Below are 27,034 nucleotides of genomic sequence, written 5' to 3' on the forward strand. Positions count from 1 at the left end.
GAAAACACAACCCACTTCCATCATATAAAGACAGTTACGAAGACACACCCACAGCCAGTGGGGTTGTATCATTATGCTCCAGCTTTAACATGGAATTACTGGAAATGGCTGTGGACTGCAGCTGTCACGGTCAGACACCTCTTTGATTTATTAATCTAATTAAAAAAATAAAAAAAAGATAGTGTGCATCTTCCTTTTTGCCGTGTGATTTAACTAAAAACGCTTCATTCATGTATTTACGATATTGAGCAACATGGATTGTTGACGATGTTAACAGGGTCCTCATTAGCTGATGGTCAGCTGATGGGACCAGTGTGTGTATTATTGGTTTTAGATGGAGTACGTCGTCATATAATATGGTGCTCCTGAGCTTTTTAAGGCCTGCCTGCTTAATGCTGCAGAGCTGTTTGTTAAGGCGTGTCTTAAAGGCTCATTTAAGTTACTGCGGACTAGACACACATGCATGTAGCCGACGCGGCTCATTTATACTTGTGCCTCGTCAGTCCGGCTCACTTGGTAAAAAACTTTTTTTGCCAGCTTGCTTCATTTTTTGTTTCTACTTGTGTTTGCAGCTCCAATCCTCCTCATTTAACCTTTCCTCGATGTGTTCCACCTTTATTGGTCAAAAATGATCAATTCGAAAAATCGCGGAGATGGAGAAGCAGCTGGAAATACTAAAGCAGAAACACGTTAGGACCGAGCGAGGTTACGGCGTCAGGGTCCGTCTACAAGATCTTTTTTTGAATGTTTCTTTTCCATTGCAGCAATTTTAGGTTCACTTTGTTGTTGTTCTGCAAAGTCCTTTATGTGTTCTGGACGGAGCAGTGAAGGGCAAAGGGTGCAGACAGTGTCGAGTTATGGATCACCAATTCTAATAAGCTTATTTGTGATGCGCTTTGACCCCCTGATTCACTCCAGGTAGTTCTAGTTAAGTAGAGGACACTTGAAAAATAAAGTCATGTCCAAATCCACAGACTGATGCGAGTTATTCTTCTTGTTCCACTGTTTTCACTAAATTTGAAAGATTTTGAATGAAGACTTCTTCACATTTGACACTCTAAAGAAGCGCCTGTCAAGAAAAAAAGGATCAGATCATTTTATTTATCTTGCATGAACAGTTAGAATCTCTTATCAAAACAATTTCAGTCGAGTTGAAGAAACTCCAGCCACTGACAGCTTCAGTCCTGACGTATCTCAGGCAGTATTGATAGATCAGTAAAGCGTTGCTGTTTAATTCATCATGCTTTTGTGCACTTTATAATGTGTTTTTGCACATCTGCACCCTGCAAGGTGTGTACCGTTTAGTATTCAGAGCGCACACCAGAGTGCATATCATTACTGCGTGCTGGGATTTATAGGTCTAACTAGCTGGCTAGGCTTCTTGGATCCCGGATTATCAGAAGCACTCCATCCATGTGTCCAGGTTTGAGCTATCTAGTGAAATACACAGGGGGGGAAAAAAATAAATAAATAAAAAAAAAATGCAGGTGTTTGAAAGCAATCGCACATTAAACGACCACAGTTAAGATTCTACCGCGGCTGCAGATCACTTCACATGCAGGAGAGCACGGACAGAAACCGTTATTTACCAGCATCCCAGCGAAATCCTGAATGAACATGAACAGTCGCATTAGGAAGGAAGCACAGCCAGGACTCACTGCATTACAGATGCAGATTCCTATTTAACGTTGGCATGAAGACAACTAAATATCTGCGTGCAGAAGGGGTAAACCACGTCAACCGTGTCATTTTGTGTTGAAAGCAATGATCCAAAAAAGCAGCCAAACCACTGACTGCGCCCGACGCCGGCCAATTTCTTTCAGTCTTCGTCTCTTTATTCCTCTGTTGTCGTTTTTTTTTTTCTTTTTTTCCCCCCATCTCCCTCGTTCTGTAATTTGTTTACACACCATTATGGCTGCAGCTGTTTGTAAATCATATATAATTACATTTTGAATGCCCAGTGCATAGCGAGAGAGCGATTAGGCCTTAAAACAAGACAACAATCGAGAAGGTGAGAGAGAGATGGAGGGAGAAAAGAGAGAAAGAGCGCGACTGACAAAGGTTTTACAGGTTGGTTATGATCGCGTTTGATTAGTTTGTGGTGCACGGTGTGTGAGCAGGGACAAGGGGCAAACAGAAAGCCAATGAAAACAGTGAATCAAGTGCCCTTTCCCTGCACATCCCAAGGCTCTACTGAATTCTATTAAGCTGTTTACGAAAGCCATTAAACCAAGGGAGGGTAAATAATCACAATATGACAGAGGCAGAGGCCAAGAGAGCAATGGTTGCTTATGAAAGCATTCTAATTTCCTGGTTTATAAGAATGAAGGAATTATGAGTGGAGTGCGTCTATGAAAAGGACACCTGCCAGGGAAACGAGCGACTGGAGAGGATCCGGAAACATAAACCTCGCTATAATTGCCGATAATTTGTTGGCGGGAAATGGAAGGCAGACAATCCATGTGAAACTTTTTTTTTTTTTCATCTTTGTCATCAGCGTTATTGCTCGGACTAGAAATGCTGCAAAGCGGTTTTGTTTTGTGTTTGCGTGACCGGTCGAAGGCTGCGCGGACACACGGATGGCACGCACCATCAGAGAGATTCTCGGCTTTGTGTTTTAGCTCGCTGTTAAATATGCATGAGGTTTGGACAGACTTTATCCTCTGGGGTAGAGGAATGGCTGCGTTTCCAGACATGCGAGCAACACTTTAAAGGTAAAAAGCCGCCACGACAAACAACAAAACACAGCCCCGGCGCAGTGCGCACGGGTTCGGGGAGGCCTGCGGCGCGAGTATACACATGCAGCCGTTACAAGTCTAACACCGCCCGTGGTTGGTCAACAAAAATCTAACGGTCACCTGGGGATATTTCTATTCGCCGTGGCGAGCAGGGGGCCACGACAAGAGAAGGCCATTTACTCACATTTTCCCGAGTGATATTTAAAGTAGTGTCAGCATCTGCCGAGCGTTGAAGGAGGCCCGCTATAAAAAAACAAATGATCCCCGCGCTTGACTAATGCTGCTCCACTCCCACTAGAGAGGGATATGGATTATATCTCATGCAATACCCCCCACCACCGCCACCAATTACCCTCTCCCATTCCGCCCTTCCCGGCAGTCTGGAGCCTTTTACAGCAAATTACTGTTTCTGTAATTGGAAAAGCCATCACTGAAAAATCTAAACAGAGAAAGCATCTGCGGCTCGATTTTTTGCCTCAGTCTCTCCTGTCCGTCTCTCTGCCACCTGTCGAGTCTCATTGACTGCAGCTAATGCCCTGATTTGATCGCGAGGAGACCAAATATACTGGGAAAATGGCCCTTATTCCCCAAATGTGCAGACATTTGTGCACATTTGGCCAATTTTGACGAGAACCCCATTTGGACCTGTAAGTGGCTCACCACTGTGAAAAGTGTCACTCGGCCATTCAGCTTTAGGTAATAGGCCCAGACATTGACATTAAGGCAAATCATGCTTGCGAGGATAGTGACAAATGCGGACAAAGGAGCTCATTTTACGCCCGAAAATCAAAAGCATCCCGCTTCAAACCGACAGGTGGGCTGACCTTTTAGAAGTCAAGTTGCGTATCTGATTTAATAATGAATGCCCAGGGAGGCAAGGGCAAGGAGATCGGAGAGTGAAAAAACAGCGGCGGCGGTGTCTACTGGAACTTTCATTCACCTGCTCGGGTACTTTGTTCCGTGCATCTATAACGGTCGAACGGCACCGCAACAAGGCCTCGCACACGCTTCAGGTAAATTCAACATGAAAGAAAAAAGACACTATAGCCACGCTCAGGGTGAAGACGTCAAAGTATTTTTTTCAGCCTATTGGGATAATCCTTACTAATTCTAACTAGGCTGAATACATATGTGATTATGCTGCAAACAAAAAGCCGTAGCTTGAAGATGATTGCACATATATTGGAGAACAGCACAGCAATTAAAACCATTCTCCCCTAATTCAATGGGACCATTAAACCACTCACTATAATCATTAATACAATTGTCACATTGAGCATTTCTCACGCCTTCATTCCTTCATTTCATCCACGGCACAATTACTTCCCTACTTCCTTCGCTTCATCGTTTTGATTGGACTATTCAACAGATAAATCCTATGATTAAAAAATTACTTCACTTTGACAAAAAGAGAGAAAGAAAGTTGCTTCATAATTCACCGGAGTTAATTATCTTAACCACCACTGTCTGACTTTGGCTTGATGCCCACAGTATCATCACAGGGAGATATTTTATCCAAATAAATTAAAAAAAAAAAAATAAAAAATCTAAATGCGCACCGTTGACTTCTGAAATAATCCTCACTTGGCTGCCTTGGCACACGATGCAATTAGCAGACCACTCACCCTGATCAATATGCAACGCTGAAGTAACTCATGTTCTTTCATTGGAATCAACACTCTTAATAAGGGAACACAGAGAGGTGAACAGGTGAATAAGTCACCATGAAAATTCAAAGGATGAAAAGCTGCGCAAATAAAAAAAGAAAAGAACTGAAGACTGAAACTTATAATTCCATCAGAGTAATGCAATTCAGTTTCAAAAGACAGAGAGAGATAGAGCCTGGTTTGAAGTCCAGCCAGAGAGTGAACTGTTCTCCGCTGGCACTGCTCTATCAGTAGCCGGGTCCAGCATCATTAGGTGATGAACAGCTGCTGTGTGTAAAAGGTAGAAGTGTGAATAATGTGGACGGAGTGGCACCTGGATGGCGGTGGTGGTGGGGGGGGACGACTCGGCTCATTATGAGTCTGTATGGGTGCCAGGAAACAAGCACTAGACAGGATGTGCCGCCAACTGCGCCGCAGCTGAGGGTTGGGCTGGGCAGAAAATGTGTGTTTGTCGGTCGGAGCCAGGCCGAGCAATGCGGTACCATGGAGGTGACAAGTGAGCGAGGTCCAAACTGGGGGGGGCGCTGGCCATGCAGAGACGAACCAGTAGGAAAGTTGGCAAGTGATGCAATCTCTAGCCTGGGATAACTACACTTGGAGTTTCGATGAAGATGGTTTACCACATTTTTTTTTTTTTTTTTTTTTTAAGTTGGTCACCGATCAGCCCCAGCATTAAAATCACCGACAGGACAAGTTAACAACATTGAACATCTCGTGACGAGTCGATGTTCTTCTGGGGAACTTTTGAACCTGGGATTCACATGGATGACATTCACCCACCTAGACCAGACCCATAGCAAATTATACACCTTTATGGCAGCAGCCTGACTCGGGCACACATGCAAAAACGCCCAAGGCCTTGGCTCCTCTTGGAGAAGGTTGGGAGAGTGATGACTCACTCACACCACCTTTTGTTCCAAGGATTTGAGAGCTAGGTATTTTTGAACTCTCCACTCAGACCAAACATACATCGTGTCTTATATGTGACAATCCAATGTTCTGCTGGATGGTACTTAGACATGTACCACCAACCTGGACCAAACCAGGCACCTCCACCCCATAGTGATGAAGCCTGACACAGGCACCCTCTCAAAAACAGTTTGGGAACAACTCACACAACTTGGACAGGACAAGACCTGGCCTCCAAATTCACTAGATCCCAAACTGATCAAGTATCTGTGGGAACTGGAACAAGCCTGAATCACAACTGTTTTGGAGGCACAAGGGAGACACAATACGCAATATTAGGAAGGTCGTCACAATGTGACGCCTGAGTGGTGTATGTGCACATTTGATGTACACGAGACAGAAAGTGCTTCATGGTCAGCCAGATTAATCAAGAACTAGCCATCAAACGTCTTGGAGAAAGTTTGTTTTCTCATGATCAAGAAATACTGTGAATATATCAAAGCCGACAATATAATTGATAATTTGGCGCATTTGTCTGCGGCGAAGAACGCATCAGTGAGTGAGATGCTTCTCTTTGTTACAAAGGACATGAGCTCTATAGTTTATTCTGAGAAAAGCTCCGCGGACTTAATAACACGTCCACCGTCAAAGGAGGTTATTTCCTGCGAGACAGTGGTCCTCATGTGCGCTCACGCCGACAGAAACGCACTCCTGCAGCACGGTGATGTGATGGCTGGCATTTCAGTGCTGCAATTTCTTGTTATTTATTGGCTGACACACGCGTCAATACGAATATAGCTGCACTAAGTGGGCGATTTATCAGTTCAGTTTTTATTCTGAAGCTTACCCAACTCCAAACCATGCACCCATAAAGACCTATATTAGGATGGTGGGTATATTTAGCAAGTTTTTAATTATGTCAACTCTCCAGCAACGAAATAAACCGGAAAAAAACTAAAACAAAACAAAAAAAAAACACTGTAAAGCACATTGTCTTTGTTCCACTGCGCCTGAAGTGGCCTCTGTCTTTTAGTGTCCAAGGTCGCGCAGATCTATGCAGGTCCCCCTCTGACAGTAATTACATATAGCCTCCGGAGAGGGAGCAACGCACACAAGGAGGATAGGGGGAGGAAAGAGAGACGGCGGTACTGAAGAGAGATTGCGTGTGAGGGGGAGAGAGGAAAGCCAGACAATGAGAGATAAATGAATACAGCAAACGATAAAGACCCCTAAAATAAACCGAGAATTAAAGACCAGAATCCCTCAAGCCTCTCTGTGACTTGGAAGAAAAAAAAAAGAAAAAAAAACTACTCCTGACGTGAAATTAATCACTTAGAGGTTGAGTAAAGATATACGTATATGAAATAAAACTACCACACTTATGAGTAATTAAATGGGAATAATTAAAATGGGAAAAGGGGGTGAAGTACCGAGCAGATACAGAGGACCCTCAGAGAATAAAATACATTACACGCTCCTTCACAACATTTAAGAACTGCTTAGATGACTGAATGGAGATTACTTCTTGGGCTTATGTATGTTCTTACCAGTTTTATAAGGGTTTTCTCTCACCTCCTCCTCAGAAACATGGTTATTACAACATACCAATAACCTAATACGCTTGGATCAACTTTAGGGATTTGTATTTCTGTTGTGGCCGCCTGAATCACATCTATCAAATCCAACTCCCACAGGAGGACACTTCTCATTCCTACTACCTTCCATCACGGGCTCCCTCGTTTGTTAGCGATATTCTGCTTCCTTGGAAGATTCGACTGCTTTTTCTCCTCTCCTTCTCCTCCTCGCTGCTGTGACACTTTAATTTTCTACGTCGAATCAATAAAGTTCATCTCATTTCACTGGAGCGACGGTTGAAACAAATGGGTTCTTAAACTGCACGCAGGAAAGAAGGAGGAGGAGGAGGAGGAAAAAAAAAAAGACTGAGCTGTTTTAATCTTTTTCGGTTTGTATAAATACAGCCACCTTTCATGATTAGTTTTACGTCCACAGTAAAAAGCTGCGAGTTACGGATGTTAAGTAAATGGCCTCACACCTATCATCATTAGGATGTCAAACAAGAAGTTGAGGCAGTATTGTTTTATTCCCTTGTTGAAGTTACGTTCAATGAGGCCCGCTTCCAAACTGATCAGGTGAGAGGCAAAGCAGGGGGAGGCCAGTCAAGGCTCATTTAGGGCACTGCGAAACCAGACGCCGTAACCTACTCAGGCAGCCTACACCGGTGCAAGCCAATTATACTCATGTACTCGTCAGTCTGGCTCGCTCTGTAAAGACACCACCCAAACTCTAGTCAGCGCTGTGTCTTTTTTTTTTTTTTCCCCCAAACAGGTTAATTTTTATTTCCACTTTTCCTCCTTCACTTTCAATAACGGTTGAAATTTACACCAAAATTCCGCCAAAGACGAGTCATAAAAATGGTTGTATCTCCGAACAGTTAACCTTTACTCCATCTGTACTGACCCAAAACGAATAATTTCAAAATTGCAGAGATGGAGAACTAGCTGGAAATAGTTGCGTTTTTCCGCTACTACCAAGTGGACCAAGCTCTGCAGTTTGCATCGTCATGGCATGTAGTAGTTAAATTTCTGGGGAGGTGCATGTCAGGCTGCAGCTTAGGCTTAAGCTCTGTGTCCAAAGTCTCCTCCATGTCAAAGATGTTGACGAAATACTCCATAAAAGAGCTTTGTCCATGTGGTGAGTGGAACGGTGCCAGTGGCTGCCAAAATACCGACTCATTTTTGGTAAAATTGTGAAAAAGAAAGATAAATGTGGTAGTAAGGGTCTAGTTGGGATGCAGCCGATTTAGAATAAGGCCTAAGTGATAAATGAACCTTTTCCAACCAGCCAGTGTCAGTCCGATGATTGCCAATATATTCCCTTAAGAGAGCTTTTATTAGTTTTTGTTCATAGTTCATTATTTAAACAAAAGCCTGCATAATAATCTGGCATATTGTGCATTATTGTGAAGCAACGTGGGCATTTCCTCCTGACATCCAGTCTCAGTGCGAACATGATTTTTTTTTTTTTTACTAAAGCACCGAAATCTATAGGCTACCCCTTCTTCGATTAAACATAATAAATCACCTTGACATCTTTGATAACCAACAAGCTGTAAAGACAGGCTGAACAGCTGTCCGACAAATTTGAAATAAGAGTCCCAGGGCGTCCTTTTTTTTCTTGAAGCCTCCACATGAACGCACACAGATGGGGGGCAGCATATGCTATTAAATGATCAGGGTGGGTAACTAGCTAGTGCACACGTATAGCTTTTGGTCGAGCATGATTAAATATGAGGCGGCAACCAGGAATAATGGTACAAATGCCATTTAGTTACTGTTTGGTGAAAGATAGAAACCAGTGCAGAAGAATGTGGATGATATGGCCCAACATCTAATACCAGCTCCTACTGGCGCATACTTCAATTTATTGTTAGAAGGGGGGCTTAGAGTCCTATGGTTTGGTCTAGGTGTGTGGTACGTGTAAATAATATCTACATAAATGCCAGGTCCAAAAGTTTCCCAGCAGAACATTAAACACCGTAAGTGGTCATAATGTTGTGGCTGATCAGTGTACATAAAATGGGTTCCATCTGTGCAACTTCTTGTGCTGCATTATAAAATCTCAACAAAAAAAAAAAATCATCAGCATTTTAAGTATTGCATCTTCTGCTTGGTGCATTTTTACTTCGCTTTTGGCCCAGAATTAATGCTTCTCGGGGCCTTACTTGGCAGACACGATTTGCTCGAGGTTAACTGGTGTGGCCAAAGTGCTTCACACGTGGAATGAGGGCAATCATAACGCATAAAACACACGCATAAAAAGCGAGCCATTCCAAATGTTTTGCACCATTAAGAAGAGGCATTAATGTTAAAACCACTCCGTCCCTCATACGTTTTAAATGAGGTGGTGTGTTGTCATCGGCTGCAATCAGAAGAGTATTCATGAAATTCAGCCTCGGCTTCCGAGCTTATCTGCGTGTATAAATCCCTTCACTTCAGAAAATTTCGTGGGGTTGGGGTGGGGGCATGTAATGATATTGCAAAGCACTCAGCTTCTATGATTTTACAGGCCCTAACACTTTGATGTTCCCTTCAAGAGGTTGGTATGACTTAATGTAGCTTTGAGGGAGCGTCAGCGAAAATGAAAGAAACCAAGGGAGAAAAAGAGATGGAGGAAGGCGGGGAGGGGCAAACAACATGATGCAGCGGGAGAGGGAGATGAGGGGAAGTGAGGGGGGATTGTGGGGTGGGGTGGGGGTGGTGGGGGGTCAGGTTTGGCTTCCCTGCTGAGAATAACACTTTTTTTTTCTTTAACTAGCACATAAGCCTCTTGGTGGAAGAACACGGGCCAATTAAAGGGGGGGAAATAAATAAATAAACAAAAAAGCCCCAGCATTGCTGGATCATCTAAAAATCAAGCCTTTATATGAGAAAAGATTAAGTAACTCACAGCTCTCTTGTCAAAATACACTGAGAGCAGCAATATAAAGAAAATGCAGTTTGTGTACAATTTCTTTCGATGCAAAACTGTGAGAAAAACTTGTACATGCTCTGCATCTGGTCCTGCTCCCTGGTCTCTTAAACATATAAGGAACTTACCAATAAAAACACTTTTTCATGGATTTCCCCCAAAACCCTGAACTAATCCTCTATTTTAAGTATTCTGTAACACATTTCACTTAGACTTGTTAGATTTGAATCTACAGCTCATGGCAAAAAGAGGAATAGCTGATTATTTGTGCTCACCGTTACCACCTGCAGGTTTTTAAGATACGGGAGGAGAGGCGCTCCTGTATGACTGGTTTTTAATGTGGTGTGTGTGTGAAGCCTGGGCTCAGATTGGCAGTAAATGAAGGCAAATTAATTAATTATGGCGGCGAAGCAAATTAAAAGGTGGCCAAAGTCAATTTCATGGCCTCTATCAGCTGACTGCCAGTGAAGACAGATGTGGGGGGCGGAAGAGAGGAAGACCTCGGCATCCCGGGCCGCTCTGGCAAACTGGCAGACGATGAAGGGACAGTGATTGGCATGAAGGCTTCAGATCTGTTCCAGATAATTTGTGAATGCAGGGTTTAGTGTACTTGGGTGGTTCTAAATGGTTAATTGTGTAAAACAGTAATTAATTCACAGAATTATTATGTTATTAGCCAATCCAGTCATTACCATTCCTTAACATACTGCCAAGAAAGGGGACATCCTTTGTTTTGTCTTTGCTGGGGGAATCGGATGATGCAGTATAGGACACAGCGCAGGTCTGAGCAGTTGTGATAATTGCCATTAATAAAGTGGTGAAACGTACCTGTCTCCACATCCTGGGCGTAGAAATGCAGGGTGTCGCAGATTTCAGTGACGTATACTGGTCTGTACTTGGCCACGCGTTCCTTCTCCTCCGTCACATGCACAACTTCCTCGACTGGTTTCTCCTCGTAGTTGGCCCAGATCTATAATACACAACAACAAGAGTTGGCAAAGGCGGGTCAATGGCTGCAGCAGTCCTTTTTGATACAACTATGGTGCTAAGACGGATCAATTGCTGTTGTGATCATTTGTTGGGGGCAATAGATGTATGACATAAAAGTATATGAGGAAATGACACTGGTCCTTGACATATGTTTGAATTTGTTCAACCTTTAGAGGCACCATGTTGCACTATTGACTGAAATGGCAAACCAGGTCTTAGGCCTCATTCTGGAACAATTTCAGACCATTGATACAGCCTGCATATTGGTACAGTCTATGGTTTCTCCAACAGCTGCACCCGTTGCGTTGTAGTTTAAGGTTGGTCGTTAGCAGACGTTACAGACTTTAACTGCCTATATAACCTTTTTTTTGTATTTCTAAATCCTTGGGAATGTTTCCAAGCTAGTGTATGGACAAAGCTAGCTCTTCTTGCAGCTTCTTGGAGCTTCACCAAATGTTCAAAGTCTGCCAATATATGTCCAATGAAACACTCTCCACGAATCGTGTCCCTGCCAGTAAATTCATCATGGTGAACGAAGGCTTTGAACATTGGGTGAACCCTTGTGTTTGACTCGTATGTCAATCCACTCTTGCATCTCCTCAAAGTTTATATTACTTCAATGATTTTCAATAACTTTCCATAGGGCCTGTCTGGACCTCGAATTAAGATCCGATCTGGGCAATTTATTATTTATTTATTGATGTCCACCTTGACGTTAGGTAGCATAAAACTCAAACTCAAGCATTTATTTGCACCGTAATCTCTGGCAATAAAGGTAAATTATGACATAACTTAAGCATCCAAATCCCGTCAGTGATGGGATCTCTTAAATAAATGCGATCTCAATGCGTCCTAACGGGTGTTCACACCTGCCTTTTAAATGATCCATCTCAATGCAGGGTCTGAACAGGTCCATGATCTCATGTCGTGCTAGTCTCTTCCTGTGTTAACGCCCCATTACACCACAGAAAAGCTTCAGCTAAGAGCACACATTTGGTGAAAGTAATTCTCATTTCTCCAAGAAGCTATTTCAGCCTTGGGTTAAATGTCCATGTTAGAATTTGGATCGGGTTGAAATTAAGAGTCGGGGTGAGCCATGTATCTCTCGATAATGTCACAGTCTGGGTAAAGAATGTAGTCGTTGAGGTAGTTTCACAAGCCATCCGCGAGCATGTGAGTGCACGCAGGTTCCATCCTTTCTAAGCTGCATCAAGGTTAGTTCTCTTTCGGCTCCCCAGGAGATACAGAGGGCAGGAGGCTCATTAGGGAGTAGTGCTTTGCCTTGGGCCACATATCAAACTGCATGGATGTCGGCAGGCGTGTGTGTGTGTGTGTGTGTGCGTTTACAGAAAGCAAGTGATGCAGCAGAAATAGTGGATGGCTGTTGAGACTTAATGCATTTTTAGATTCAAATACTAGTCAAGTAATGGTATTAAGCAGATGTACCAACACCAACAGAATGAAAGCGAACCAATCAGCTCCCTCCGGATGAATCACTTGTGACGCAGGACACGAGGTCGCTGAGGGAACTCAAAAATTCAGAAAGTGCAACCGAGCTTCGCGGTGCTCCAAATTCTTGTATAGCCGTGGCGACACAGCTTGTTACCCTTCATTTCTGTGGGCTATTTGGGAAGTGTTTACTTTTAAAGGTTACAGAAAAAGGAGGAAGAGAGAAGTTTTTCTTTTTTTTTTTTTTTTTTTTTTTCTCAACAGCGCAGTGATATTAGCCAATTAGGTTCTGGGTAATTATTTAACTGCATGGTATCTTGGAGCTAATTAGATTAGCTGTTTTAGTGTTGTGATTTTTCTTTTTTTTTTTACTGTCTTCTTCTCATCTGCAGAGCTACAGCAGCGTTAAAGCTTAGTTAATCACACCTGAGGCATCGTTGGCTCTTCGGCGAGCCAAGATGCAGCGATGTATGGGAGTGTGTCCTGTGTGTGTGTTTGTTTGTGTGCACATGCAAATGACAGAAAAACAAGTGAATGAGAGTTGGAGGAAAACATTGCTCAAGTCAGAACTGTGGTACAAAAACCAATGAAATAGTCACAGAAAACCGAGTGCTGTGTCCCGGCATATCCGCTAACAAATGACAGGGTCATACCACCAAATTACGTTGAATTATTCATCCCACAAATGCAAGGTAAAAAGACAGAGAAGAAGAGAGGGGGAACGCGGAGGGAAGTAAGACGGAAAGTAAACCGGTAAAAATTCTGGGGATTGAGGGCGAGCGGGGTTAATGAAGACTGAAAATGCAGCCACGCTTCGTAAACCTCAAGATAAACCAGGATTTTTATTTTTTAATTTTTTTTTCCTTTGGAGTGCATTAGACAGGTATGATTAGCATAGCACACATACACAGCCTCATCCACAAATCACTTACGGACGCTTCGACACAACGTCTTGTGATAAACATGCCTCCCACATTGCGACTGAGCCGACATGACTTGGCTTGTAATCAAACCTGCAGCATCAATTAGGGATGACAAAGATTAGGGTGTCACCATTTATTAGACCGGCGGCCATCACTGTGGCACTTCTAAGGTGGCGAGCAAAAAGCTCGGGCTTATGGCGGGATTGGACATCAAGCGCAGCTGCAAGGTTTCATGTTGACCTCCAGTTCTGAGGTCCGACGGGTGTCACGTTGATAAGAGACGCGTACAAAAGAAGACACAATCGCCTTCCCACTGACGGGTACTCAAGTAGAACTGAAGAGGCATCAGCCAAGGCCGAACAAAACACGAACAAAAACCGTTTCGAACCCCCAGTTGATGAGCAGGACTACAAAAAGAAGACAACTTGGTTTTGCGCACCGTGTCCGAGTGCAACTTCTGGATCACGGCAAAACCCCATCTTCCTTAAAATCGCAAACAAATGCACACATTCGTGCATGCGCCACGCCCCCCTCACACAAACACACACACACACACACACACTGCGCCCTGGGCTGATGACCTTCTGTGAGCAGCCAACCATCCTGTTTGTTCCACTTGAATGCAGGTATGTGACTGCTGCTTCTGCTGCTGCTGCTATGCAACTGCAGCCAGACGCTCGAGCCACCGAGCTGCCAGAGACAATGAGAGAGAGAGCGAAAAGATGGAAAAGAGTGGAGGGAGATGGAAAATATGGGGAGGGGAGGGGAGGGGGGGCGCGGCAGGCCATTAAGCTCAGGTTGAAAGGACAGCGCGTCCAAATAATGGAGACCAAGCTGAGAGCGATGGCAGGTTAGAATGACCTTCCCAACTCTTGAATGACACAACATACTTGAGCACAAGTGAGTGACAAGTGATTCCAGTGGGGTAATGACGATGTGGGATGGGGGGTGGTCGGGGTTGCCTGGTGATCGGAATCACATAATGAAAAGTGGGATTAATGTGTGGATTAATTAAACCCGTTCTCTGTTTTAACATTTTTATTCTGTTAAAGCTTCTTTTAGTCTTGCTAAACCTGATTAATTTAAGTTTCTCCCCCATAATTTTTAATGCTACAATAAAAATGCACCCAAAAATATCCTGTTTTTACAGAAATATTAGGCAGCAGTCACTGTAACTCCTAACTGCCAAATGGATTTCTTAAATAAGTTAAAGCTCTTGCTGTTGGATGCAAAAATATGTAAAAGCCCTGAAGACAAATTATCTGGCTGAAGCTGAAGTTGTTGGAGCGACGTAATGGTTTCCAAGTCCTGGCGAACCAGATACCGCGCCGACTGAAGAGCACCTCTTCAAGGCTAAGTGCAGCTCCGCTTCTGAGAGGTCCGCTGATTAACTTAGCGCCGATTTATCTGAATATTTCTAACGTGATGAAGAGCCCGGCAGGTCCAGGAAGCAAGGCACTACATTCACAGATTCCCGCATTCGAGCGCAGGTGGGTGGCTCCGCAGACAGATGGATGACTGAACACACACGTGGTGCCAGAACGAGGGCGTGAGGGCTGGTTTGAACACTGATTAAATGTGGCAGTGTGTCAATTGTAGTAGAGTGCGTGCGTATGGTCTATTGAGACAAAACTCACCGTTGCTACTTCAAGTGCTCACATTGCATTTGGTTAGCAGGCAATGTTCCAAATATATCCTGGGACCAAAAATGCTTACGCATGCGATTGGATAGTCCTACAACCAACCAAACTAAATGACCTGGTGGTGCTCAGGTGACATGTATGACTACGTTACTCCATCCATAGCCCACCCCGACAATTTGATTGGCCTGGCAGATCTTTGCAGGGGTATAATTATTTCTCAAAAACAGCTCCGTTTTTATTAAACAGTCTACGCTCAACCAATTGCAGCCGTTAGAGAATAATCTGTAATTGGGAAAAAGTTGGCAGATTGATTGATGGCATCGAAGTTGAAGTTAAAACTTCATGGAGGAAAGGAAATTTTCTTTTTTCCATATTTGTTTCCGTTTCTGTGCTGGTTTTCTTCATTTCACAGGATTTGAGCCGGCGGGAGCTCAACAGCGCCACCTTACCATCAATGTATCACAGTGTTATTCTCTGGTCAGGAGTGGAAGTGCACCAATAAATGATACTCAATGAGAGCAAGCCAAACCAAATTGGGCAGCCAGGGTTAAGACAAACCCTTCTTCAGATCTCCAACGCTCTGGATTTAGATGCAACTGGACGCAAGAGAAGGCATGTTTTAATTTTATTCTGCTAAGAAATTAAGAGCACACATCCTTCATGATTAATCTGACACACTCGCTCGCAAACGGCACTCGCACGCACCGCACAAAAGCCCACTTGACAGCTGCAGTACACACATCACTGGCCTCTTAATTCCAACACACCTCGGTGGACAAGGCCAGCTCAGCCCTGACAAAGTTGCGCGGTTCAGAAACGAAGCAGCCGTCACAAGCTACCTGAAGCGTGCAGTGACACAAGCAAGATAATACAAAAAGGCCCGTGTTCTTATGTGGGTTTTACATTGTTCCATTGCGAATTCATTATCCATTCACACTTAGAGAACAATCGAAATCAATAGGAGCATGTTATTCATAAAAATGCACTTGGTGAATCAATTTAGCCCCTATTATATCACTGATGAATCCCCTTTAGAGAGAATGGTTCATTAATTCAGTCGAGGGCACGTTTTTCCTCCTTCGGTGTCTCCACGTTTACTTGTAGCTTTTTTTTTTTCCCAACAAGCTCACATCAAAAGGCTTACAGCCATGCAGAATAGAAAGGGTCCCCACCAAGTCATGATTAACTTTACCTTGTGTAGTTGGTATGTGGGTGAGTCATAATTATGCATATTAAAATAAAAAGTTAAAAACACAGTAGAACACCACGCTCTGACAAAGACATGGTGCTTAATAGTCTGCACATACTTTCTATTTTACAAGTCAGATTCGTGACATTATGCACAGAATCAGGTCAAGAAAAGAGTTTGATTGGCATGCAAAGAGAGGAAGAGCTCATTAGGAACCTGCGATGGTGCCATGTTAATGAGTGGGACAGGTTCGTGTGACAGAGAGGTGGACGACCCGGAATTTCCCCCGCACCTCGATGATGTTGTCGGTATCGACGAAGCCATTAGCGCCGGAGAACGATCAACAAGAGAGACGGCTTCTTCAACAGATCTGCTGCAACTGCGGTTTCTGAGAACTGAATTTTGTGCATTTCAAGTGTAATTCACATTATGTTCGTTGAAACCCCTGAGACCCCGCGTCCTCATGTGGGGACATTTCGTTTTAGGTTTTATTGCGGTTTATTCTGCTTCATTTAAACCCTTTGTCCTCGTTAGTGGACACTTTACTGTGCCATCTAGTGGTAGCAGAGGGTCAATACACTAGTCTGCAAAAACATGATAGTGGCCGATTATTCACTCTACAGACGATCACAGGACAAAAGTGGACGAGGAACGAAACCCCATTAAATTTTATGTTTAAAACTTATTTATTTATGCTTATTAATGTTTCTAGTTTGATATGATGTGCAAATTAAACAGATTTTATCAATAGAAACGAGCTACAAACTAGCTAATTAGCAAGTACTCGTTTGAGGACATTCAGTGTTCGCTATTGTTTTTCGCAGCCATGTTCAGGTATTTAAAAAACGGTTTTACATTTTGTCACACATTGGCGACTTTATTATAATACAAATAATCTAATAATCCCTGTGTCCACATATGAGGACATTGTTTTTTTTGTTTTTTTCCAAAAACTACTACTTCCTGTTAGAAGACGATGTTTAGCTTTTATACTCCTTACATTCTACTGATCCCAAATACATTGGAGAAATTAAAAATGCATAGCAAACAAAAGGTCGGGTCTCAGGAGGTCATGGCTCGTATGACAAACGTAGAAATCACTGCAATCACTGCAACAGCTCAAGGTTCATCAGGTCCAAAGGAAAGTGTGCTTTTAAATTCGGTTGTTCAATGTCAACCAGTGAATTAGAAATTAGGCAGTTGTTATTTTGTCATCAGTCATTTATATTTACAGGTTTCTCTTAATAAACTAGTGAAAGGTTAAATACAGAATTATTATGAGAGATCTCAGAACTCTTTGTGTGGTTGCTCCAACTATATCATCCATTTCCTCCTCCATCTTTGCTTTTTAATGCAAAGGCTCATTTTCCAATCCTTTCTTTTCAAACCAGTCTCGCTCGCTGCCAATATTTAACTGGATGAGAGCTCGCTGTCAGTTAAATCTTCAAAGCTTATAAAGGTACAATAAAGCTTGACTGACTGACAGGCGGGCTACCAGCGTCACCTACTTTGATTTATTGACTGCTTGGAGTTCTTTTGAGGTACAATGATCACTATGCATGCGACACAACGGGCCCGGGGCCACTTCAACCTCCAATTCAAATGAAGTAACCTCCTTGTCTCAATCTTCTCATTGATCTTGATCGTGCGGCGAGTTGAGTGACAGGTGTCGGGGCGGCCCTACGCTCTTGTCCACTAAAGTGAAAAGACATTAACCCAGTGCGCCACCTAACCCATAAAGTCACTTCCTCCAAGGTTAAGAGGGGTTGTTGATGGTGCATTAACCCTGCTGACTCACCTTGTCCTGGTGGTCTAAGTAAGAGAGGCAAGCCAAAGCGGTGCCAGAAGAACTGATTTAGAGGACGGGGGACATTATATGCAAGATTCCTTGTCACTCCTTCCCTCCTGTCCTGCTGCTCGGATTTAATGCATGGAAGCGTAGGATCATAAACCATACATACTGCGATAAGCACACACAAACACATGTATGACACGGCCGTGTCCTTGGGAAAAAAATTGGTCCAGGTTGAGCTACAATGCGGTAGGAACATCGCAACTGTCACAGCGTGCTAATACAATACGACTGCTCATGGGCCTGCAAGGCCACACAAGTAGGCACGGTAACAAAACATGTCAGCTGCACACAGGCTTATTTGACAAGCTGTAAAAACCGAAATCCCACCAGACTAGTACATCACGGTTGGGGGACGCAATGGGTTTGTGACAGACACAGTGAGATGTGAAAAAAACAAACAAACAAACAAAAAAAACACAAAGCAGACACAAATGAATAGGGACAAGGATTAATAGTGGATTAATATTTTTCACGATGTAAAGAAAAAGTTCTGGACAGGGTTCAGGTTTCCGTCTTAGTACTTGACACAGAACCGCTACTCAAGCGTCGAAAGTGATGAATAAAATCTGTAATCAATCGTGTATTTGACTGCTTGCCAATAAAAAAAAAAAGAAAAAGAAAAGGAGAGGTCAAAAAAGCTGTTACATCAGTTCTTGGTCTGCTGCCAGTTACAATTCAAAATGACACATGCTGAAACATCTAAAAGGTGAAATGGAGGTTTGAAGTGAAACACTTAAAACTACTAAAATGGTTTCAACTTGTGTTTCTTGGTGTCCACAGAAAGATATGGGCTAAGGGTGACCTGGGTTCAAGCCGATTCTACACAATGACCGTAGGTTTCAACAGTTGGACATGCTTTCCGCCGCTGAAGCCAATCCAAATCTGCTTAAACCTAAGAATTAGAAAATAGGTGTTCACTTCTAAATCCCAAGCCCAAACCACATCGAGGGCAGAGAAGGAGAAGCGAGAGCGCGGGTGTAAGGGATGAGTCTCTCGGATGTGGTTACTTAGCAGATAAATTATGCATTAAAACTGCACAGGTGGTGTGGGACTTTTTTTTTTTTTTTTTTTTTTTAAGGTGGAGGTAGGGAGCCGAGCAGCTGGGGAATTCATAACAGAAACGTAAGAGCAAGTGAAGGGGGGGGGGGGGTGGAGCGGAGATACTCCCGAGCTTCATATCACAGCCAACAGATGTTCTGCCATCAAAGAGGCAGCAGGCAGGCGGCGAGGCTACTCAACCCAGGCTTACACGGCTAATATGACCCCCCGCGCGCACACATATGCAAGCCCACGGACACACACACACACACCCGCAGCAGTGCAGGGCTTGGTAACGACCTGAGGCTATCATGGTGGCAACTTGTTACACTTTTTAAATTGACACAAATTGATCCACTTAAGGCGCGTGTGTTAGGGTGGCAGCAGGTCTGTCGGCCCGCTGACAAAGTACCATTGGCAACGAGCGCCGACTTGCACCTGACAGAGATCGGCGGTACGAGCCTGCGAACCGGAGGGAGGGGTACGGCGTTACCATAGAAACACAGCGTGTCGATGCATATGTGATGAGAGCGAGGAAGAAAAGAAGGACGACCTACACCTGTGATGGTGTACTCCTAGGTGACTCACGTGGGTAGTTATTACTCCAGCATATGGAGCCTTATGTCATGTGCAGGAGCATTGATAGGATTTCACTGATGACATTAGATGACATTATCAAATCTGCTTATTGATCCAACTCCATCTTACTTTTTGGTTTAGAAAAAGTAGCTTGTGTAAGTAAACAAACAGGAAATTAGCCACTGGATCCTCCCTAGCACTGCTTTGCTAGCAGCAGCTGCACTTGTTTACTGGGGATTGTCGAACACGTGGCACTGTGGGTATTTAAACCCGTGCGTCGTTGACAAATGCTTCAGCATCATGTTGGTGGTTTTGCCGCTCAGGCTTGAAATTACGGTGCTGCATAAATTCCTGTTATACACTTTCGAACGGTTCTCCGCCATTGCATCTTCCTCGTCGTCACGCGATGTAAATGACATAAGGGGATATCGATAAGCAGGAAACCGAAACTAGACCAATTTACGATACCAGGATTTTATCGTCCCGGCTTCAATGTGAACATGAATTTACGCGATGACGTTGCCTGTCACATTCTGATCCGTTATCACTGGACTGCCTGTCAGACCGTGTCATTGTAGAAGCTCCAGGGCTGCGAGCAGCTCAAAAACAGAGCAAAGTTTTTTTTGTTAATTTTTTTTCAATCAGACAAATCAAATGTGTTGTTACACCATCGTTAATGGAAGGGCATAGGTGAATTAGCCCTACATTTGAGGAACCGTGATGTAAACTGCGCCTGCGCGGCTGTGTTTATATATAGTTTGTATATCGATATATGGCACACTTTTTTATCGATCATGGCGGCACACTAGCACACTTAAATGTGCAATGATGACACTGTCGACACGATGACCTGGATCACTGAGAACCTCCACAGACAGATGAGCATGAAGGCTAGTGATATGTATGAACTGAACCAGTTTTTAAAGGCCGTGGCCGTGTCTATCTGCAGCCAATAAAAAGATGATTAAGCCAAGCAGGATCAGAGGCAACACATGCACGTAATTAGAAGACGAGTAGCTCCGAGTAGTGGGTGCATGACACGGACACTCGATCCTCAAAGGTCTGGATTAAGAGGCAAAAGAGACAAAGTTCTTAAAGACGGACTCTTTGTCTGATTGCATGTCATGACATCCTTGATTAAAAAAAATGAGGTGCTGCCGGGGTGGGGGGGGGGGGGGGGGGGGGGGGGGGGGCATGTTCTGCATCGATCGTGGATTTGTTTACGAGAGCAGCCACTCTCGACATCCTTGTCCTCGGGGCTGGGCAATAAAACAATCTTGATAATCATCACGGAGGAAATTTTTCCTCAACAACAATGACCAACAGATGAGTCAGCGATGATTAATGTGTGTATGTTTTCTATTTGGGTCAGCATTAATTTGCACAATCGGCCCCATTACGCTACAGAAAGGGTTACACGAGTGAAGCACGGAGGCCTAAGGAAAGAAAACGATGAGTGACCGTGGGGAAGCAAACACGAGAAGAGAAAATTGTGGAGTAGAGTGGCCACACATCATCTGTGATTTGGAAATATTTGGATCTTGATAAAGCCTGTTGTGTAATGCCACTTGACGGCCTCCGTCGTTTCGATCACCCCTCTCCTGTAAAATGAGTTTATCAGCTCGATGGGATTATTGTCCGCGAGAGCCCGCCTCTCCGTCTCATCACTGGAAATTACACGAGAGCTTAAAGCGCCAAGAGCAGGAGGAGGACGAGAACGAGGGCAGAAAAGAGTAAGTATAAAGCAGAGTGATTAAGAAAAAAGGACTACTTCGATGTTACAATGTATAAGTATGCAATTAAAAGGCAATCAATCAACTTTTTAATTAACAGGCCGGCCTGTCCTTTAGTTTCCATGACAACCGGCTTCTCACAGGGTGGCATCGCTTCTACTCCTCTGTATTTTTTTTATTTATTTATTTTTCTCTCTCCTCTGTAGAGCAGTGCTGATCGTTGCTGGTGGGGGATTATGGGAGAAGAAACGCAGGATTGGGGAGACTGACGGAGAGGTTAATGTGAACGTGGCAGTCGCGAGGAAAAGCGACGGAAAGCATGAACGGGGGGCGGGGGGGGCAAGGAAAAGACACAAATAGAGCAAGGGAGGGGGAGAGGACTAGGGGAAGACTAAAAATGGCCATATTGAGAGCATCATAAAGCCCCTGGAAGTCTTTGAAACTACATTTTGCCGGGTGATTCAGGGGTCGGATGTTTTGCGAGCAGCTGCTTTTCCTCATTTAGGAAATGAGTGAGGTAATGAACATTTTTGCAGGTGGAACTAAGGCTGATTTATCACTTGCTGCGGTGATAAACAGCCATTAAACATTAAAACAGATAGTTTTTCAGAAAATGTTTTCATCCTTCTTTTTACATTTTTAATGAGCAATATTAAAGTCGGTTAAGATAAGTGGTGCAGTCAATGCCTTGACTGAACTGACAGAGGTTGGTAGTAAAACAGTCAAAATATAAATGTGCACTGTTAAAATTGTTGATTGTGATAGTAAATAAAAAACCCCATGCACATATAAAACAAAGAGCTCTTAACCCACAGTGGAGGTCTCTAATGACTACTCACTGGTTGCCAGGGTAACCCCAGTGTATGTTTTACCACCAAAATAACAAAAAAAGTGACAAACAGAACCTGAAAATATTGATAGTGTATGAACAGAACCAGCTCTGCCCACAAAGAAAGAAAAGTCAACACTGACATTGCTTCGCCCGGGTTCCCTTCGAGTCTAAACCGAAGGCGTTTCTTGTAGGGAAGGGATTCCAGTGTCACACAACCTGTTCTCATCCCACTGCACAGTTCATAAATAAAAATATTTCTCCCCAAAGTAGCACAGAACTATTTTTTTTTCTCTTTCATTCTCCATTCATGTATCCTGGGAAGGCACTTGCTCATGCTACAAGTGTTCTTGGGTTTACACAGGAAGAGACTAGAAGTGACATGTTGACAAGACTCTGGAAAGTAAATGATAATCATTGGCAAAAACTGCAAAGTAAGTAGATATATATATGATCATTTTTTTTCTAATTTTTGTGTTAATATTGTTCAACCCAGGCAAAAATTCTGAGTTTTTAGTTGAATACAAATTTTGTTGTGTTCCCAAATCAGCACCACACCGTTTACGATAAACCATCACATCAACACTTGCTTGTTACACTGACTCGATAAAATCCGTGTCCCAAGTACATTAGAACAAGAGGCCTATGCCAATACATGGAGGAAGTGGAACAAAAACAGGCAGCATCATATCCAGTATATACTGCAAAAAAAGAAAGAACAAACAGAGCAAAAGAGAAGAGGTGCATGAAAAGAAACTGGTACAACAGTGGGAATCGGAAGTGCGGGGATGACGAGAGCCTGTTTACGTAAGCCTGTCTCTCCCTAAGGCAAGAAGAGAGAGCGGGGGGGGGGGGGGGGGGGGGGGGGGGGCAGACAGAAAGTCTGTAAAATGCACAAAAACTAGCAGAGTGGTCCCATTCTCCAGATTTGGAGTGTTTTCTGCTGGGCTAGCAAAGCCAGGAGACTAGACCCAGTAGAAGTGGAGTGACCTAAATTAAGAAGGGAACACTTGAGCATTAATAAGAAAGAAAAAAAAAAAAAACGTCGGGCACTTGGATCTTCACAGAAACTGTGTCAGGTTATTTCATGTACATTGTATGGCGTTTTTAATAAAGCATACCACTTTCTTTTGCGTCGCTATGGCGTGTAGTTACATTTCTAGGGACGACGGCTGTGATGCTAGGGTCTGTGCTGGCGTTGCAGCCAACACCAATTTCACATGGAAAACACCGGTTTGACATGGGATTTATCACACCCGGGTCGACCTGTGCCTATTTTTTTTCCCTCATTACACATTTAAGTGAAGTAAACAATGTACAGCATGCCTCAGACGTTCCTGCTCATCCTGTCGTTTATCAGGAGGTTGTTTATCAGAGGCCTAACCTGCCTATAGGTGTCAGGGTACAGTAGCCTAGAAATCAGTAGTCTAAACCGCCCAGATGGGTCAATAAGAGACAAACAGCATGTGGGTGTGAAGAAATGTTCACATAACAGCTGATGCTAAGCACACATTAAGCGAATTTTACAACTCTTTGAAAGGGGAGAGCGATCAGGATCTAGTCACCATTAACCTTAACACCAATCTGCTAACCGTCTATCTTCTTCCCCATCCAACCCCTCTCCTGCGGCCTCCTCGTATTCATCCATCTCCTCTTCCCTCTTTCATGTCGCCACACTCCAAGGTTGACAGGCCGTGAAAAAGGATCCATCCAGTTTCCATTAAAGGGCCGGCATTTTTAAAGGGTCTAACAAACATGTTGAATGCCATATCACACGCGAGCAATGGGCAATTTATAACCCAACTACAGCCACAACAACACATTATGTTTTGTTGGACTTCCCTGAGATTGTTCCCGATGGTTATAGTTCACAACAGCTGGCAGAAATGTGACTCATGTCACCTCTGTAATAGTAAAGCGCGAGGCAACAAGCATAGGAAACCGCTCTAGAAAAGTAGGGTGACAGGCAGTAGCTACTGAGACAAATGAGCGGGATGATTTTCCTCCAAAAAAAAAAAAAAAAAAGGCGAGAAGCGGCCGGGACACAAACTTCTGTTCGGGTGCTCTCGTCGGGAAGCACAGAAAACCCGTTTTAAGAGGACAGTAGATTAAAAAATACATCAGTGAATCAATGCAACTCTCTCCTCGGCGAGAAAGCATTAGAGAGCGAGTGGTGTAAGGGAGGAATAATAAATAGGACGCCTAATTCGGGGCTTAGATTGGTAAAGTGTAAAAGGGAGAATGGGAATAAGGGAGTCAGGAAGACAAAAGAGGCTGAATTATAGATGAGATGGCAAAGAGAAGGACGGGGATGATGGCATGTAGGTACTGAGGCAAGAACAAAATGAAAGAGAGAAAAACAGCGGAGGAGTTAAAGGTAGTTGGGGGAAGTGAGAGGCATGCAGGGAAAAAAAAAAAAAAAAGTATAAGCAAATACATTTAGAGGAATTGAATTGGCTGCTCAACCAAGAGAGGCCTGCCACTGTGTAGAGGATTCTGTCTGGGCGCAGGTGATAAAGCGAACCGATGAGGCGTTCGCATCCACACGGGGGTATGCAGAAAGCTTCTCCTCCAGGTTTCCGGCTTAAAGCAGGCAGCCCTGATCCATCTCCGCGGAGGTGAAGCTAAAAGAGCGAGGTCAGCGGTGTCAGAGGCGCAAAACGCGACCCGTTCAGGTGACAGCGCTCCGGCGGAGCGATGTCAACGAGGTCCCATCTTAATGCCGTGGAACTAATAAAACCAGAACTCATTAAACGGGACGGGGTTTGAAGATTGCAACCGGCGCGGAGAACATTTAAATAGTGCCCCGAAGAAATAAATATTTAGCATTTCATTAGACGGCAGAGAACAGCGAGGCGAGCAGAGAGGGAAAAAGTAAGGGAGGCGTGTTTCGCTGCCGACCCATATTAAACGGAGTTAAGTGTGGCTCCGAGCGGGGGCCCTAAAAAAATGTCAAAGTGTGTGTAAATGACTATAACTTGCGTGTGTCTTATTTTTAGTGCTACCGTAAACAGCCTGCCCCGCGTTGCTGCTCCTCTGATTAAATAAGGACGATTAGAGAGGACACCTGAAGAAAAGACGTGCGCGCTTAATGTTTCTCTGGCATCTGCTGGATGACTTCAAAAATACATAAATGTCAGTCATCTGCGTGGGGAGGGGGGGGGGGGGGGGGGGGAATGTCAGCAACGCTTCTGCCTGTGATGGATGTTCACATGAACGCAGAGGCTGTCTGTACGAACCGCTGCAAGGTTACGGGAATGTCACCAATGCCAGTTATTGTGGATCCGGTCAAATCTTTAGAGATGCTGAGCGAGGACGAAGAGGAACGTGTGTTTTTTTCTGAGGCGTAAGTAATTCCAGGTAAATAAGCAGCGTTTAAGTGTCTGCGTCGAGCTCCAGGTCGTAACCGTAATAATTCGCTAATCAAAGCTGTGCAGTCTGAGGTCAGACATGTCCAGCGTTAAAATTCAAGGCTCGCTGCTTGTGTTGCGCGCACTCATTCTAGTGGTGGTGGTGGTGGTGGGAAGCAGTCAGCCACAACCGGTCCCCGGCAAACCAAGTGGAAAAGTGTCTCCTTACAGTGTCCCAGGAGGGTCTAAGCAGAGGAGGAGAAAAAAAAAAAGGGGAGCAAATAATCCACTCGTCCAACTCCAGTCAGTGCCATGTCCTTCACACTTACTTTAATCAGCAGAGATAAGGGAAGAATTGGGGCAGAGAAGAGGGGGAGGAAAAAAAAGGGAGACCCAAGATACGGGACGCAGAAAGTCAGACCTGGGGGTTTGTGTTTTTCTATCGCGGGTGACACGTGTTAATCAGCCACAATGCGACGCACTACGTCATATCTCATCATGCTCTCCGCCGGCGTCTCACCTCCTCTCAGCCTTTTCAGCCGCAACACTCGTGTCCCATGGCCTCAGACCTTCATCTTGACAGCAGAGCGAAAGGGGTGAGGGGGTTGAGAGGGGGGGTGAGTAGGAGAGACTGCCCGGGTTATTTCTGCACTGGTGAACCAGAGGCAGCCGCAAACCTGCCCCCGAGGACCTCTGCTAAGAGCCCGCAAGAATCCTGTGCATGACTGGAGAAGGGAAAGCACGAGGCCAAGGACACGCAGGCGAACGCATGCGAGTGAACGCGGACAATATGTACATCGCAAGGAAGCTAAAGAGGAGGAGAGACGCGCAAAAAAAGGAGGATCGTGGGCCGACCGAGGACGCCGAACGCACCAAACAGGGAAAAAAGGCCCACTTCCTGTTCACACGCTTCGCCGAGTGGACCGTTCATGTGAGAGCGTGCGTGCTCCTCAGGACTGGCCCGATGTCCTCCTGGCTGGATGCATTTTTCAGATGACATTTTCAAAGTCAGCGTGCGATCCTGCAACTCGTGTAAATGTATAATTCAGCAAAAGCAGAAGGTGAGACCACTGCGACGCCCGTCGAGCGCGGTGGCTCGTTTTTGTTTTTTGTTTTTTTTAAAAAGAGGCAAGTTTGCGCGTCTTACTTCTGCAGGTGGTGACAACGGTGTGCACACGGAGAGCGAGGCAGACGAGGACGGAAAGAGCGTTTGTATGCGATTCCACTGACAGAATGCTGCTGACAGAATGCTGAGCTTGCAGCTTGAGATTGGGGTGGAGGGGTGGGGGGGTGAAGACACAGAGAGAGAGAGAGAGAGAGAGAGAAGTGGGAGTTGGGGTGTAAATAACACACACATCACTGGGTCCACTGATCTCTTCCTCTGTCTTCCCGTCTCTCCGCCTCGGGGCACCGAGGGTCCAGCCGGCTGACTAAAGTGGGGGTGGTGTCCCCGGAGACGGAGTGTGTCGCGTGTGCACGCGCCGTCTGTCTGCGGAGGCTCAAAGCGCGTTTGAGTAAGCGGGAAAGAGACAGTGAGACTATGGCGGGCGTGCGTGCGTACACGTGTGGCAACCTCGCTCCATCTGCAACCGAGTTTTGCGCGCGGATGTGTACACAGCGCGCCCGAGAATCACATTATGTAATCTTCCAGCCA

General features: G+C 44.5%; 1 protein-coding gene across 1 annotated transcript in view; it reads right to left on the reverse strand.

Annotated features, from left to right (window-relative positions):
• snd1 (staphylococcal nuclease and tudor domain containing 1) overlaps window positions 1-27,034 on the reverse strand; it is a 168,152-nt gene that overhangs the window by 26,502 nt on the left and 114,616 nt on the right. Inside the window, exon 18 of the mRNA XM_047575138.1 lies at window positions 10,631-10,772. Coding sequence (XP_047431094.1) covers window positions 10,631-10,772 — 142 coding nt within the window. The remainder of the gene's footprint in view (window positions 1-10,630; window positions 10,773-27,034) is intronic.

This window comes from Mugil cephalus, chromosome 22, assembly GCF_022458985.1.
Source record: "Mugil cephalus isolate CIBA_MC_2020 chromosome 22, CIBA_Mcephalus_1.1, whole genome shotgun sequence".
NCBI lineage: Eukaryota > Metazoa > Chordata > Actinopteri > Mugiliformes > Mugilidae > Mugil > Mugil cephalus.